Source organism: Aphidius gifuensis, linkage group LG6 (genome assembly GCF_014905175.1).
Source record: "Aphidius gifuensis isolate YNYX2018 linkage group LG6, ASM1490517v1, whole genome shotgun sequence".
Lineage (NCBI taxonomy): Eukaryota > Metazoa > Arthropoda > Insecta > Hymenoptera > Braconidae > Aphidius > Aphidius gifuensis.
Genome location: NC_057793.1, coordinates 13,880,496 through 13,899,055, shown reverse-complemented (window position 1 = coordinate 13,899,055; position 18,560 = coordinate 13,880,496). Strand labels below are relative to the sequence as shown.

General features: G+C 26.2%; 1 protein-coding gene across 1 annotated transcript in view; it reads left to right on the top strand.

Moving 5' to 3' along the window:
- Window positions 1-6,783, top strand: part of LOC122859548 (N-alpha-acetyltransferase 15, NatA auxiliary subunit) — a 57,993-nt gene extending 51,210 nt beyond the window's left edge. Inside the window, exons 8-10 of the mRNA XM_044163210.1 lie at window positions 4,796-4,989; window positions 5,302-5,410; window positions 5,529-6,783. Coding sequence (XP_044019145.1) covers window positions 4,796-4,989; window positions 5,302-5,410; window positions 5,529-6,034 — 809 coding nt within the window. The 3' untranslated portion in view covers window positions 6,035-6,783. The remainder of the gene's footprint in view (window positions 1-4,795; window positions 4,990-5,301; window positions 5,411-5,528) is intronic.
- The last annotated feature ends 11,777 nt before the right edge of the window (window positions 6,784-18,560 follow it).

The window sequence follows — 18,560 nt, the reverse complement described above, 5'->3', positions numbered from 1 at the left end:
GACAACAATGTAGGAGAAGCCTTGGGCACTCACGGAGAGAAAAATATATGAAATTTTCATATACAGTATATGAAAGTTGGACCAAATCTGCTGGTATATGAGAATTTCATATACTGTATATGGAAATTTCATATACTACATATGAAAAAATCATATACTCTGAATTTTTCAGCTCAAAGCTAATATATGAAAAATTCATATACTGTAATATATAAGAATTTCATATACTGCATATGAGAATTTCATATACTGCATATGGAAAATTCTATTAGTACAATATATATCAAAAAACAATTAATTTTTTAAATTTAAATTATATAGGATGGTATAAATTCATTTAATTTTTTTTCATTTGTCTACCATTTTTTATAATTTGTTAAATAACTATTAAATTATAATTTTATTACAAATATTTCAATAAATAGAATAGAAATACGAACATGAATACCTTCTTTATCTAACCTTTCTAATTCATTAATAATTTGGTCAAAATTATAATTATATATACCATACTTCGTAGTATTTTTGTCTAATAAATGAAATAACGTTAAAAAAAAAATGTTTCTTGATTTGTACTGTAACTCTTTAGGCAAACAATCTATTTTAAAATGAACAGCATACCATTTCAATATAGTTCTATGCGATCCTAGTGGATTAATTGTTTAATAATCGTCGTATGATATATACAATAAAAATTGGATTTGCTTTTTATTGAATTTCATTTCAATTCCACAAAGAACCTTGTACAAAATTAGAAATAATATTTTCAGTGATGTTTTTCAGTTAATTTAAATGTTTTAATGCTCTTGCAAAAAGTCCTGGTATTTCAAAAAATCTTTGAAGCGTTTCACTTATTGAAATAACTTGTGTAGTAACTGGTACATTCTTGTAAATGGTTATATCATTTTCTTTGTAGTTACCACAAAAAAACGTGAAAATTATCTATTTTATTTATTGAATAAATGAAAATACCAAGGACAAGCAGTAGCTAAGGAAAAGATGTAGCTTAGGAATTAATGTGGCCAAAAAATTATGTGGTACCCAACATTAATTCCCTGGCTACATCTTTTCCTTAGCTACTGCTTTTCCTTGGACATTTTTATGTTCAAAAAAATAAATTACATGTATTTTATCAATTTAATAAAGGAGAATACCAAGAACAAGCAGTAGATGAGGAAAAGATGTAACAAAGGAATTAATGTGGCCAAAAAAATTATGTGGTAAGCAACATTAATTTCCTGGCTACATCTTTTCCTTAGCTACTGCTTTCCTTGGACATTTTTATTTTTCAAAAATATCTTAGATATTATATTTCTATCGGTAAAGGCACTTGACATTACCTAGTAACTTTATTTTTCCAATATTTGTATTATAGGTTATAATCTTTTATGACATAAAATTTTGATATAAAAAATTTAAAACAACAAATTTAACAAATGTTATTAAGAAAAAAAAGAATGATACCAATAATCGTATTGTAATATAATTAGTTATAATTTTTTACACTTATAATTCTTTCGTAAATGCGAATATTTTCATATTTTTGGTTTTTTACAATGTCGATATTACGGCGATGTCGACGTCGCATCGACCGTATACCCGAGTTATTATCGAGCTTATGTCGATATAATGTCGATTTTCGCGTTTTTTTTTACCTGGGTCTGTTGATAAAAATTTAAGACATCAGTCTTGTTTTTATGATATGAATAAAAAAAAAAAAAACTAAATGAAGAATTATATTTTAAAAAACACAAATTAACTTGTTAGTATTTTTCGTATATGCACTAACCTTGATTTTTGTAAAATATTATTTTGCTTAATATTAGTGTGTATTAAAATTTCAACTCGAATAAAAAAAATAGTAATATTGATATTGATAATCAGTAAAAATAGATAAAAATAAAATTTTAAAAAAAAATCCCGTGATAAAATATTAAGTATCAGCTTGAGTATCGGAATCAAATTCTAAGCCGTACAAGCCATTTTTTCCGATATTTTTAACCATGCTACAACAATTAAGCCATTTTTTTAAATACTTATCATGCCAAACATTTTTATTCTTACGGCTTAAGCTTAACTAAAAAAATGAGCCTTGAACAAACCATGTTTTTTTATAGTTAATCCGTATTGCTCATTTCAATAGTAAAGCGTATAAATTAAGTATTTAACCAAGGCTTATTTTAATAAATAAATTTTTCTAAGTTTTTTTTTATCTTAGAAAATTTAAAATATAAAAAACTTAGAAAAATTTAGAATTGACAATATAATTAATAAATTATTATTAACAAATGATAGTTATCGAATGATTAATTCATTATTGTTAACTCAATAAAGTTAGTAATTTAATAATATTAGTTAAAAATAAATTATTTATAAAATTAATATTCATATGTTATTATTATTTTATTAGTTATTATCAGAGCCGGGAAGTTCGTCTGTTATTTCAGCTTGCCGTAAATACCATGGCAACATGGTGAAATATGGCTTTATGTTTTTGGCCTCTTTTGGCCATTTTTTGAGGTCATTTTTAAGAGGCCAAAAAAAATAAGGCCATTTTTTAAGGCCATTTTTAAGAGGCCAAAAATATAAGGCCATTTTAAAGGGCCATTTTTAAGAGGCTAAAAAAAAAAGGCCATTTTTTGAGGCCATTTTTTCCATGTACGAGGTTCAGATCGTCTTTTTTTAAAACTATATTTCACCATGTTGCCATGGTATTTACGGCAAGCTGAAATAACAGACGAACTTCCCGGCTCTGGTTATTATTATATTTATGTTATTAATCGAATTGAATAAAATATAGAAACTGTTAAGTGTTATCCGAAAAAAATTATAATTACAAGCAATTGTCTGTGTCAACTATTTTCTCAAGTTCTAACTTTTTCTTTACATATTTATTTGCCAAATTAATTATCGCATAGTCTGTGATCTAATTTCAATTATTTTGAATAAAATAAACTGTTATCCAAAAAAAAAATAATTATTGGAAAAATAATAGAACCGCCTCGTAACTTATGTGAACAAAATTTCTCTAATTTCCAACTTGTAAAAATGGTCTCGTGTGTTAGGACACAGGTTTAGTAAATAGGAAGTTGTAGGATCGATCACAGTTAGGTTACTTAACTATCGAACTTGGTATGTATACGGCTTAGCTTCAATACTTAAAAATCTTGACGTTGAGTTTTCACTGCTTATTTAATACTCGATATTTTACCCGGGAATACAGCTGGATGATTGAAAAAATAAACATTTTATAAACAATCAATATCTATAAATCTATTAATATCTGTTGATTAAATTAATTAATTAATTAAATTAATTGATGCAGTTGAAGATAAAATATTGGATGCGTTTTTTAAATTAACTATAAGTTGTAAAAATTAAATAAAATGATAAATCTCACAATCAATTATTACCGGCAATGCAAAGAGACATATTGGAATATCTAGAATTAATAATTAGTTTAGTTAGACATATATTGAATAGTTTTAATATTGATAATTTAGTGAGTTCAGTTAAAATCTTAGTAAGGAATTCTTCAAATCAATATTCAAAAGAAGACGATGTACGTAATGAAGCAATTGAAGCATATAAATATTTGTCATTAATAATATATCGTTTCATCATCATTCGATAACAGTTGTTAATGATAAATTATCAATATTGAAAGCCACGGGTAATTAATTTAGTTATAATAATTGTACTGATATGATTGAAAATATTGCTAAAAGTTAAAGTACTAGAGCATTAAAGCATTAAAGTACTAGAAACTGAGTAACATAAAAAAAAAAAATTATTCAATGAAATGAGTTAATGGGAAAAAAAAATTCAACAATGAATTACCTAACAATATCTGATTAAACAATGAAGTCAATCTATGAATTAATAGATTAATATTAATATTATGATTATTATGATTATTATTATTATTATTATTATTATTATTATTATTATTATTATTATTATTATTATTATTATTATTATTATTATTATTATTATATAAAAACTGTATGAAAAACACAAAATTCAGCATGTTATAATATTTGTAAGCAGTCTATCTAAAACTATCAAAAATTTTAATTTGTGGTTAATTTTGATTTATATAGAAAACTCAAATAATCAGTAAATTATCAGAACACTCGTCGTGAAAAGACAAATTAATTAATTGTATGTACTTGATTAGCAATAATATTAAACTTCATTAAACAAGACACTAAAGAAATCTCACGAAAACACAAAATGAATAATAAAATGTCAAGGATTGAGTGCCCGGATCGTTATCGCATTGGTTCGAAATTTATTGAATACAATCTTATCTACACGTCATTTTCTGATTTTCCTTTCACATCATATGTTAATCAACATATTCTAAAAAATATCGATTCACCATTAAGTCAGCATGAATTGCAACAATTAAAATTATCTATGAAAAAAAAACTTTATAGATATTAATCATTTGGGTGGTGAATAAAAAAATGTCACTCATTAAGAATTAATATTAATGAAATTGATATAAAACATTTGAACTGAATATCTGAATATTAAAAACATACTAAAAAACGTAACTATTCCTATACATATAACATCGATATTCAAGTTACATAAAAACGACCGTGCAAGCGGGCGCTCAGTCTCGTTAAAAAAAAATGTAAATTTTTCTCCGTGCATAATAAATGTAGGAAAACGAAAAAACACAATGTCTGCAAGTGTTTTGCGCTCCATAAAAATAATGCATTATTTAATCTAGCCACAATGTTATAGAAAGCTTATTTATTCTTTGTTTTTACTTTGATCGCAGAAAATCTTGCACCATCAGAGCTGAAAAAAATGAGAAATAAGCAGCGAAAACAACGAAGAAAGGCTGAACTTGAAAAGCAACAAGCAGCACAAGCTCAAGAAAAGCGAGAACAACATAACAAGTCGCGGCAACAAGCCGATCCAGACTTCGAACAACCAACCCTGGATGAACTGATTCCAGAAAAACTAGAAAGGGTATTATTATTATTATTATTATTATTATTATTATTATTATTATTATTATTATTATTATTATTATTATTATTATTATTATTATTATTATTATTATTATTATTATTATTATTATTATTATTATTATTATTATTATTATTATTATTATTATTATTATTATTATTATTATTATTATTATTATTATTATTATTATTATTATTATTATTATTATTATTATTATTATTATTATTATTATTATTATTATTATTATTATTATTATTATTATTATTATTATTATTATTATTATTATTATTATTATTATTATTATTATTCAAGGTGGAGGACCCGCTCGAACAAGCAACTAAATTTTTGCAACCCTTGCAAAATTTAGCAGCCCATCAAATCGAAACTCATTTGATAGCATTCGAAATTTACATCCGTAAAGGTAATAATAGTAAAAACAAATTTTTTTCCAATTTATTTTATCTTTTGATAGTGCATTACACGGCGAAAGAAAAATTCTTGTATTCACACTATGTATAACGTTTTTATTATAATTTTAGGACGAACTCTTTTGATGCTTCAATCGATAAAACGTGCACATCGTTTGGAATCGAATCATCCAGACCTCCATTCATGCATTGTACGTTTTCTTCGCCATATTGCAACAACTCATTTGGAAGGTCCAGTAGCCGAAGTTGTTCAACGACAAACAAAAGAAATATACTCAGTTCCTGATCCAGTAAAGTTCAATGAGGCATTCTTGGCAAAGAACAGCAAATCACTTGCTCATCTTCTTCAAGCCGGACGAATGCTCTATCTTCTTGATTCTTCAGCTCAAGTGGAAGCGCTATCACTTGTAACTTGCTTTGATAATCTTAATGGGGTGACACTATCAAATTGTACAAAAGTTTTCGAAGCATTACGCAACAATGATTTTGGCACGTGTGACGTAGTAACAAATGAATATATGAGAAACTGTCAAGTCCGTTTCCCGTATGCAACTGCTTTTAGACCACTTGAGCTCATTACCAATCATCAGGATAAAGAAAATTCAGCTAAAAACTGATTTGCCGCCAACCATCCATAAAACACCAATAACACAACCAAAATTTTATAAGGAGACAAAAAAAAATGAGCAGAATATACTGCTCACTACAAAGTTTTTCAAAATTATTGAGAAATAAAGCCAAGTTATTCAGAATAGTAACCAACACAATTTTAAAAACTCGAAAAATGGATAAAAATAAGATTATAATTAAGACGAGAATAAAGAGCATCTGGATAAAGTTTAACTCAATTTTTAAATGGATTCGTAAAACGTTTTTGCAAAGGGTGAAACAATGTTAATTTTAAGCTGCTAAAACTGAGAAAAAAGTTTTAAATTCGATTAAAAGTAGGGATGAAAATTAAAAAAAAAAAAAATCTAAGTAACAATCACCAGAATTTTTTAATGCATTATCCAGAGTGCGCAATATTCCGTATCCTTGTATGAAAAAAAAAAAAATCATATGCACCCCTGACAAAGTGTTGCAAATACTCTGTTCAGTCTTAATATACTTATTTCATAGTTGGTTCATTTTAAGTTTTTTGGTGATTGATTAGAAGTTTTTGATCTTATTTAAAATTGTTAAAAAAAATTACAAGTTACAAAACTGATCGGGTTGGTGTCACTTAGAATTTTCTTTTTTTATAAAACCATAATTATCCTATTTTTTTTTTTTTTTTTGAAAACCATAATTGTGTGGGTTACTAAATATTATGAACGTTTAATATTTCTTTCACGCAACTTGAAGCGACAAATGAACATCATTCGAGGTTGCTTTGTTTTGTTAAAATACATATTAAGACTGTATAATAAGTAATACTTGAATTCAAATATGCCAATTGTCAAAACCATTGTGCATAATTTTCATGTAAATTCGTAGTTACGTGAAAATATAACAAAATAAAAGTGTAATGTTTTTTCAATTAAAACTTTCAATGATCAAACTTATTTCTACCTATATTACATTTTTATCTAAATTATGTTTAGATCATTACTGAAATTTTATCCCTTTGTAAACAATTATTGAATTTAAGCATCTGCCGATTATTTGATTCAATACACCAGAACTCTGCTCTTGAAAATTTGTAAGTTATGTATATTTATATATTTTGGAATAGATGTAAAAACGTTTTCTAAGTGAAATATATGATTCAATTAACGCAGTTTCAAATCTATTCAACTCAAATTTGTACAGTGCTATAACAGTTTGTTTTGATGAATATTGAATAACAATGGACTCAAATAAGCCAATGATCTCGTAAAGTCACAACCATGGCTACTGCGCGGTAGCAATTTCGATTTTTCCATAAAAAGCCGTGAACAGAATCACTTCATTGTTGACGATCTGCAAGGTATTTCTCAGCGAATAGGTGTTTCATTTATTCACCATCAATTCTGGTTGCTAAATTTCAAAATATATCCTTACGACCAAGTATACTGTAACTTGGAATATATTGCTAATACTAATCAGATAAAATGACGCCAAGATGACAGGGGGCGAAAAAAAGGTAGATTCGTTTTTTTTATTTTTATTTGTAATTATACTGTGATGAGTCGAGTCAAATGTCTCCGAATATTCGCTTATCCGGACAATTCATTTCAAAATAAAAGTTTTTTACTATTTTAATCACATCCGAGATCCAGTAAGGTTCTTGCTAAATTTGTTTTTAAACTTCGCCAGACCTATCGATTTTTTAATTTCAGTTTCCTGACATCATTATTTCTTGTTATATATTTATCCTTACATTATTAGTGTTCCAATAAGAACACTTATATGTGTGGTCGATTCATGTAATACGTTTTTTGCAATAACTTTCGATCTTGTCGATTGATTTACTGTTGTAAAACTTATATAGACCTTTTTATTATCTTATCGTTATCTTTTTTTTCATATTATTACCCAAGATTCCAACATTAATAAATAATAAATATAATTTTGTTTATCAGACATCTTTGAGTCTAAAAAATAAAAATAAATATAATCTAAATTTTGATTAAGTAGACCAGAATTAATTGATAATTTTATAGAAAATTTTTACTTGCGAGAATATTAGATTCTGGTGTTAGTGTAAGAAAACGTATAATTCAAATACTCGAAAGTATATATATATTAGATGTCGAAATTCTTCAAAAGTGCAAGAAATACGTGGTCAAATGATTCAAAAAAAATGATGAAGAGCACACACGTAAATTAGTTTTGGGCATGGTAGAAATATAAAGGTATGTCCAATCCTCGGACGAAAATAAAATCTACTGCGCAAAACTCTAAGTAGCCATCTTGTCTACATGTGTGTAAATTTGTGTGCCCGTCATATTATTATTATTATACTGTTATTAATTAATCCAGAACATGTTTAAAATTTACATTAACCATAACTAAAAACTTCAAAAATATTGTTTAATAATTATACATATTTATAAATGTGTCAAAACAATTAGAAGTTAAATTTTTACTTTTTCACAAAAAACAATTAGGAAAAATAAAAGGAATTTTTACATATTTAGTTAACAAACTAGAAGTATGGATGAAAAAAACAATATAAATATTGCACTGAATGCAATACAATGTTTGGTACATACTTGTACGTACATTTGACTTAGAGTTTTGAATGAGAAAATTATATAGAAGATAAAAAAAAAAGAAATAAGAAAAAAAAGTTAAAAAAAATATGTAACAAAGTTAAATATGAATTTTATTTTTTATTTTTTATAGAATTAATCATTTGTTTATGTGTCTTTATTATTTCAATTTTTTATTGAGACCATCTTTGATATGTACTTCAATTTATGATTCAAATAAAATCGCGCCAATTTAGCCAATATGGCGACGTAGGGGCCGCACTTCTTATTGGCTTAAAAAAACGTATGCGCATGGACCTACCTGTATATTTCTACCATGGTTTTGGGAGTATTTCAAAATATATTGTTCACATCAGTGACAGATAAACTAATAATTAATAATCTTGCTGTAACTGATATTAATAAAAAGCAACTGTCTAGGCTGCAAGTTGCATTTAATGCATGTGTTAGGTTCATTTTAAAGAAAAAAAACAGATATCATATATCTATTGACAGTGTTGGAGTAGTAAAAGTACGACATCTAGGTGCAATACAATATAGTATTGCTATCTCACTTCAACCTAGATGAATGCATTGCGCATGCTCTGTCACGTGTCTTGTTAACCAAGACATGTATTTGATCAGAGTTGCTAAAACACTTGATGTAATAACATATATATATTTGATACATTAAACATTAAGTTACTATTGATAATTGCTAATTTTGCTATTGTCTATTTATTTGGTCTCCTAAAACTCACATTCTAACAGACAGATTAAATTTAGGTTGGCTGTCTATTAGAAATAGACTGAACTATTTTGTTAGTTGTTTATTCTTCAAGTCAATAAAGTCTGGTAATAATTTGTTGTTAAATGAAAAAATAAAATATGAACAAAATCTAACGAGTAGTTTGAAACAAAGGCCATGTGAAAATGAATTGCTTTATACAGTTACATGTTCCCATGGCCTGGAGTACAGTCTATATGAGTATGGTGCTCGTCTATGAAATCATTTACCACTTAGCTTAACATCGCTTGATTCCATTGACAGTTTTAAAGTCAATTACATTTATTAAATGCAGAGAAGAAGGAAAGAAGTTTAGTTGTTTTAGATGAATATTGTTAACTTGTAAACTTTACAATTTCATTGAAGAAAATAAAAAAAAACAATTTTACATGTATTATTGTTAACTAGTTACTAATTACTAATTAACTAATTACTAATATACAATGTAGTCCATAAGTACGAAATGACAAGGGCATGTCAATTAAATATATAAATAAATAAAAATAAAAAAATACATACAAAAAGAATTGTTCTCGATAATAGAAATAAACTTCTTGGCAAAAACATTTTTAAAGAAAGAAATAATTTTTTTTATGAAGCTGAAGCTGGCAGCTCAGACTAGCAACTGAGACGCCAGCGCGCAGGGACGAAATCACACGAGGGCAACGAATATTTTTCTTTTTATTATACTTAGATTTTCACCACTTTGGCAAAATAGAAAAAATCCCAAATTTTTGTCACAGTTAGCTTTAAAAATTGTTTATATAATAAAAGAATAAAATTTTTAAAGGAGACCTTTTTTTATTATTTTTTTTTATTATTTAAAAATTCAGATAAATATTAATTGTTAGTTATTTAAGAAACAAACCATGTTGAAACCTTCCCTTTAAAAATTTTATTCTTTTATTATTTAAACAATAATAAAAGCTATTATTTACAAAAATTTTGGAATTTTTTTATTTTGCCAAAGTGACTAAAATGTCATTTATTTAAGTCAGTTTTTTTTTTTTTTTTTATTATACTCAGATTTTCACCACTTTGGCAAAATAGACAAAATCCAAAATTTTTGTCACAGTTAGCTTTTAATAATGTTTAAATAATAAAAGAATAAAAATTTTAAAGGAGACCTTTTTTTATTATTTTTTTTTATTATTTAAAAATTCAGATAAATATTAATTGTTAATTATTTAAAAAAAAAAACATGTTAAAACCTTCCCTTCAAAAATTTTATTCTTTTATTATTTGAACAATAATAAAAGCTATTATTTACAAAAATTTTGGAATTTTTTTATTTTGCCAAAATCGTTAAAATGTCATTTATTTAAATCAGTTTTTTTTTATATTTTTTTCTTTCTTGCGCTTTTTTATATATTTTTTTTATACATATTTTTTTTTCTTTCTCTTTTTCTCTCGCTTTGCCGGCACGGGCTGAATGCCAATTGTGTTTTGTTTTACAAAATTCGTCTCAATCTAAAGCGATTTTTTTTCTTTTTTTTTATTTTTCTTTTGTGCCCATTGATGACAAACGTGTTAACAGTATCTTTAAGGTCTGATAATTATTCTTATAATATCACTTTTTTCAAGTATATAGTTCAAGTACATATAGTTATCTATTTTTTTATATTTTATTGTACTGCAATAATCAGATTTAATTATAATATAGTGTGTGAGTTATTGAGTGTGAATTTGCATGACAACAATTAACTTTCAGTTTATATATTTTTCCGAGATAACCATATTATTTTTTCATTTATATGTTGCTGGATAACAATAGAAACTTTATTAAGTTAAAATTACAAAAATCGTAATTATTGACTGAAAAACGTGTTATTTTTTTTTTTTGTTAAGAATTAATCAACATATATTTTATAACAACACATTGGTGAATTGAAAATTAATAGTGTCAGGTGGTCGAATATCTAGATTTTTTTTAAATAATTTAAAAATTACTTATTTACCTAACTGAATGACAATGACTGTGAATTATTTTTTTTTTTTCCAACTAATTGTATTGCAATTTTTTGATGAACTAATCATGACACGTACACAACTGTGAATCGAAGTGGCTTTTAATTTAAAGACAAAAGACTTGCATTATTGTTAAATAAGAAGTTAGAATGTATTTTTAATTCACTCACTGCTTTTATTAATTTTTTTTTTCTTGATTCACTGACTCTATAGTGTGAGCAAAAAAAATTCATTATCAGTTTGCATATCATGATAAACGCATGCTCTTATTTTGATAGTTATTTAGTTTTTTAAACTGCTTTATACTTATATTATTACTGCCTGTTAAAATGCTGAAAAAAAAAAAAATATCTGATGAACAGCTGGCTCATGCTTTATATTCATCCAATGCATGTCGAAATGTTAATGACGTCGACAAGCTTTTAAAAAATTCAACTAAATCTTCAAGATCAAATAATTCTTCTCAATGGTTTAAAATAACTAAAATTATTTTTCCAAGTGTAAATGATATAACATTGAAAAAATATATTGAAAAATGTTTTTGGCATTTACGCGATAATAAAAAAAAAATTATCCCACTATTTTCAGCGTATGTCGGTAATGAATTTGAACAAAATAAATCTACGGTTAATAACAAAAAGTGTCCAGAAATAAATAATCAATTAAAAAAAAAAGACGAATCGTCCTTTGATAATTTTAATATTTTAAAGATCGATGAAGGCAATGAAGACACATATATGGAAACCGATTGCGAGCCAGAAGACAATCACAATTCTTCATTTAATTTTTCTTCATGCTCTATTAATGATCATTTAATTTCTAATAAGTTGATAAATTTTAATAAACCAATAATTAATAATAAAACAATATGGAAATACGATTGTCCATCTATAGAATTAGATATTAATTTTTTTGATATGTTTTTTTCGGATCAACCAGGCCGGTGGGCAAATAGTCTTGCTGAATCTTTTAAAAATAATGACGATTACAAATTTTGTGTATTAGCATTTGAGAATCACAAATTTTACCATTGTAAAGTATCTTCAAAAGTACGTTTTTACGCAAATGCAATGTGTAAAAATAGTACATGCACATCATTTAAGTTTGTATATGAGGGAGTACCTGCATTATTAAATAAAAATGTTTGTAAGGTTTATTCTTTATCACCAATAATTCATGCCGATAGAGAAGTACATCGCCGGTTTTTTACGTATGATCAACGTACAACATTAAATGAAAAAATTGAAAAATCTTCAGCTGTTAAACTTCATATAGAAACCATAGGAAATGCTGACTTAGAGTGTATTTCAAATAGGGAAACTTGAATGGCGTACCTAGTCTTGATATTCTACATAAAGTTCGTACCAACATATTGCTAAAACTGATCTAAGCAAAGATCCACATGAATTTATGTTAAAATTACATGAACAGTTTGAAAAAATATGGCAAGGTGAACATTTCAATAATTTTATACAAGAATATACTGTTATTCCATTAAAAGTTATACTTTTTACTGAAAAACAACTACAACAAGTGTGTAAAAAAAGAAAAGGGTCTGTTTTTTGTTATCTTGATGCAACTGGTCTTCCTCATGATGCAAATGTTGACAGTATAATATATTGGTATTCATTAATTTTAGCTGGGGGTGGGAAGGGTTTAGGACCATTTCCTGTAGCTGAATTTATAAGCTCTGCTCATTCAGTACTTCATATCCAACCATGGTTAGATCTCGTATTTTATCATCTTAAAATTATGACAAAAAGACGATCAGTAATTGACAGGATCGTCATAGATTCTAGTTTGGCTTTGGCTCAATCGGTTTCTAAAAGTTTCAATGGAATGCATTTAATTGATTACGTTAATTTAATCTTTTTAAAATCAGCAAGATTAAAATTGTTAACAGTAATATATATCTGTTCAAGTCATATGATAAAAACAGCATCAAGATATTTATTTAAAATTTCAATTAATAAAAACATGAAAAAATTAGTCATGAGATTCTTTACTTCTTTAATTCACTGTGATTCATTTGAAAAAGCTCTGAGAATTTTCGAAACTTTTTATAAATTACTTTTTTTTGAATTATCTGATGATGAAAAAAAAGAATCGACTGTTTTTTTAACAAGCTTTGAGGGAGTTTTTGAAGTTGCTGATTTATTAAATAATGAAGATGATGCACGGAGAGAATTTTTTTGTGAAATTTACCAAAAAAAATATTTATTTTTACATGGTCACCACGACAGTTGGGATCGAAGTGCCAACAATGTAATTTAAAAAGGAGAACTTGTTAATTTCTGTGTATACATTAGAATTTTCACAGTGTACCATGTAAAAATAAAACGGATGTTATATTTTTGAAATGTTTTCTTTTTCACATAGCACAATGTAAAATTAAAATGTATTTTAATAAGTTTTTTTAAGGGTGACCATGTAAAAATAAAATGAAATTTTTAGTTTTTTTTTTACCAATGCTAAATAAACAAAAAAAAAATAGTATTATACATATTGTTCATTGTTTTTTTTTTTTTTTTGTGATGACTGTCCCAACCGGGATTCGAACTTGTGACTCTACCTAAACCTATGGAACCTATATTCTAAACCGAGTGCCTTATCCCCCAAGCTATCGCGCGATATTGTGAAAGGTAAAAAATTTTAATCCTTATTAAGAACGATCTTCACTGAATACGAGAGAAGAAGTTTTTTTTGTTAATAAGGATACTAAATCGAAACATAATATGATAAAAAAATATAAAAAAAATTTGAACATTAAAAATGTAGAAAAAATTGAAATCTAACGAAATATTCAGGATATTTTAATGTATGTTGGTTCATATAGCTAGAGATATCAGAGAAATAAATTTAAAATCTTTGATAATTCCTTATTTTTTAATTTTTAAAAAATAAAAATGTCCAAGGAAAAATAGTAGCTAAGGAAAAGATGTAGCTAAGAAATTAAAGTGACTAAGGAATAATTTTCTTGAAACATAATTTTTTGGCAACATTAATTCCTTAGCCACATTAATTCCTTAGCTACATCTTTTCCTTAGCTACTGCTTTTCCTTGGACATTTTTTATTTATTATGTAAATAAAATACATGTAAATTTATTTTTTCAAAATACAAATGTCTAAGGAAAAGCAGTAGCTAAGGAAAAGATGTAGCTAAGGAATTAATGTGACTGAGGAATTATGTTTCAAGGAAATAATTCCTTAGTCACATTAATTCCTTAGCTACTGCTTTTCCTTGGACATTTTTTATTTATTATATAAATAAAATACATGTAAATTTATTTTTTTAAAATACAAATGTCCAAGGAAAAGCAGTAGCTAAGGAAAAGATGTAGCTAAGGAATTAATGTGACTAAGGAATTATGTTTCAAGGAAATAATTCCTTAGTCACGTTATCTTTCACTATAGACATTATTATATAAATAAAATACATGTAAATTTATTTTTAAAAACAAATGTCAAGGAAAAGCAGTAGCTAAGGAAAGATGTAGCTAAGGAATTAATGTGACTAAGGAATTATGTTTCAAATAATTCCTAGTCACATCAATTCATCTTACTGCTACTACTCCCCTTGGACATTTTTATTTATTAAAATAAATTGCATATTTTTTATTCGTTTTATAAAGTAAAATACCAAGGATTAGTAGCAGATCACTAATTAATTCATCAAGTTCTATTCTTTTTGTAGACATTATCTCATAGTTTTTTAATTTACATGGTAACACTGTAAAAATAAATATGTTATCATTGAATTGAACCTGAGTAAGATTGAATTGAAAAAAAAAAAATTATATCGGTTTAATTTTACATGGTAACACTGTAAAAATAAAAATGCTATTCATCGAACTTTATATAAACAAGTAAACACACAAAATTTACATGGTTCCTTGTAGAAATATACGGGTTCTTCGGATATAAATTGTCAATCACCTGCTGAAAATAAATACGCTTAATATTTATTATCCATACTATAGAGAAATTACTACAATTTAGATAAATATTCCTAATGACCATGTAAATATCTCAATTTACCAGAGATTTATATTTAGACACACTGTAAATAAATAAGGGAACCCCTGTAAAAATTACGATATTGTTTTTTTTACATTGTGCCAATGTAAATAAAACCAAAGGCTTCGTATTTTTTATACAAAAACCAAATAATAATTACCAGGCATGTCACTTCGATCCCAACTGTCGTGTTTACCCTGTAAATTTCACAAAAAAATTCTCTCCGTGTGATAAAAATGTAACACTTTCCACGGAAACAAGTGAAATTAATGCTGATTTGATTGAAATAAATGAAGAAGATGAAATTGGTGAATCAGAAAATTTATATCCATATGAAAATGATATCAAAATTAAAAATTCATTGTATTATCAAGAATCTCTGAAGGTTATTCGACTTGGGGCAAATTATGTGTCTCTAGATGAAGAAGAAGAAATATTAGAGAGAGAAAAAAAAAAAAAAAATCGGAAGAAAAAAAGAAAATGAAAGTTGCTGAAAAATTATCTGACGAAAAAACGGCCAATGATGATATTAAATTGAAAAAAAAACAAAAATCCAGGTTTTTTTTTTAGAAAACAATTAAAAAATTACATACTTATGACATGGATGCCATATTCTCCATTATGGTCTGCTGTTCAAATAAAAAATTCAAATATCTTACGTGATTCTAATGCCCAAGTAGAAAATTGGCATAAAATTAATAAATATGGTATTTATGATAATAAAAAAAGAATTCCTCTGCCAAGATTTATTCAATCACAAGAAAATTTGTTAAATGGTCGTTTTAGAGAGCAAAATATTGATCAAAAAACTGGAAGGATGAAAAAAAATATTAAACAAAAAAAAGAGAATAGAAATAAACTTGAAACTGCAGCTGAATTATGGTCAAGAAAAAAAAATAAAAAAAAAAAGACTAAGTGAAAATATTCATTTTAAAATACCAAAGAAAATTCAAAGTGAAGATGAAGATGAAGATGAAGATAACGTTATATCATTATTAAAAGATCAGGATGAAGAAGAATATGAAAAATCATCAATGAGTTCTACTCATGGAGATTCTTCTTCAAGTTCATCTGATGAAGATAATATATCAGAATCAGATGACAATGATAATTCAACAAAAGAAATAAATACCACTCATACACTTGTTATGGACAAGGACCCTGTAGCAATAGCACGAGATCTTTTATTTTCAACTGAAAATAAAATACCACCTTCATTTCCTGATTTGCAAAAAAATATTAAGGGATATGCAATTACTCCAACTGATTTTTCATCACTTATTCCTGGTAAATGGCTCACAGACAATATTGTAAATAAACTGAGTAATGGATTTAGAACATGGCTTATTAACCATCAACTGTCATTTTATGACTGCTGGTTATTGCCTCTTTGTATAAGAAACATTCATTGGACACTGCTCGTGGTTGATCTCAGAAAGTCACATATTATATATTTAGATTCAAAGCACTCGTTACCTTCAAATTTAATTGTACAAACTATTATGTCACTTGTTGAAATGTATATTGAAAAGAATGAAGATTCAACAACTATCAGGAATTGGAAAGTTTTTCTCCCAACAAAATTCCGTATCAAAGTGATGGTGATGATTGTGGAGTTCATGTATGTTTGTGGGCATATATTATTTGTCACCAAATACCTCTGAATTTTATAGGAGAAGAAGTGGTTCATGTGAGAAAAAATATAGCACGAATTTTAATTGAAGCTAATGCCAAAGAATTTTCAGAAATAATTGGTCGAGAAGAAATGAGACGCAGACACTTAGATTTTGAAACAATGGAAGGAAAAGAATCAAAAAAAAAAAATATATGGCCAACAATATATACAGAATTTGATAATAAAACTGCACCAATTAAACACTGTGTAAGTCTTCTCCAAAATTAAAAAAAAATATTCTCACTTGTTACATTATTATTACATAGAAAATATAATATTTTTCAGTGAATTTTTCTCATTGAGAATTAAAGCTCTTATATTTTTATTTTGTTAATATTATTCTAATGTTTTTTTTCATTTTTCAGGTGTTGAGATTTATATAAAATAAATATTTTAATATATTAAATAATTGATATGTAACGTGGTTTATTTATTTTTAAAAATCATCACGTGCCAGCAAAGCGCAAAAAAATATATATATATAAAAAAACTGATTTAAATAAATGACATTTTAACCACTTTGGCAAAATAAAAAAATTCCAAAATTTTTGTTAATAATAGCTTTTATTATTGTTCAAATAATAAAAGAATAAAATTTTTAAAGGGAAGGTTTTAACATGTTTTTTTTTTTAAATAATTAACAATTAATATTTATCTGAATTTTTAAATAATAAAAAAAAATAATAAAAAAAGGTCTCCTTTGAAATTTTTATTCTTCTATTATTTAAACATTATTAAAAGCTAACTGTGACAAAAATTTTGGATTTTGTCTATTTTGCCAAAGTGGTGAAAATCTGAGTATAATAAAAAAAAAAAAAAAAACTGACTTAAATAAATGACATTTTAGTCACTTTGGCAAAATAAAAAAATTCCAAAATTTTTGTAAATAATAGCTTTTACTATTGTTTAAATAATAAAAGAATAAAATTTTTAAAGGGAAGGTTTCAACATGGTTTTTTTCTTAAATAACTAACAATTAACATTTATCTGAATTTTTAAATAATAAAAAAAAATAATAAAAAAAGGTCTCCTTTAAAATTTTATTCTTTTATTATTCAAACAATATTAAAAGCTAACTGTGACAAAAATTTGGGATCTTTTCTATTTTGCCAAAGTGGTGAAAATCTAAGTATAATAAAAAGAAATATATTCGTTGCCCTCGTGTAATTTCGTCCCTGCGCGCTGGCGTCTCAGTTGCTAGTCTGAGCTGCCAGCTTCAGCTTCATATTTTTTTTTTATAAATTATAATCAGAGGCACGTCAAGTATGAGAAAAAAAAAAAGTGGGGGAAACGAGATTAAGTACCGTGCCTATATATTATCGGCATAGGCCTGGTGAAAATATTTGTCCCCGATTACTCCGAATTTCTCCCAAATTGACCCATGCCGAGAAATGAGCGGAGAAAGGTATCAAAATTTTTTTCCGAACTTTCTCCGAATCGACTTGAGTGAAGAAACGTTCGGAAATATTTCTCCACGATGAGAATGCGCGGAGAAACATGTGAAAAAAATAATTTTACCGCGGAGAAATTATCACAGCGT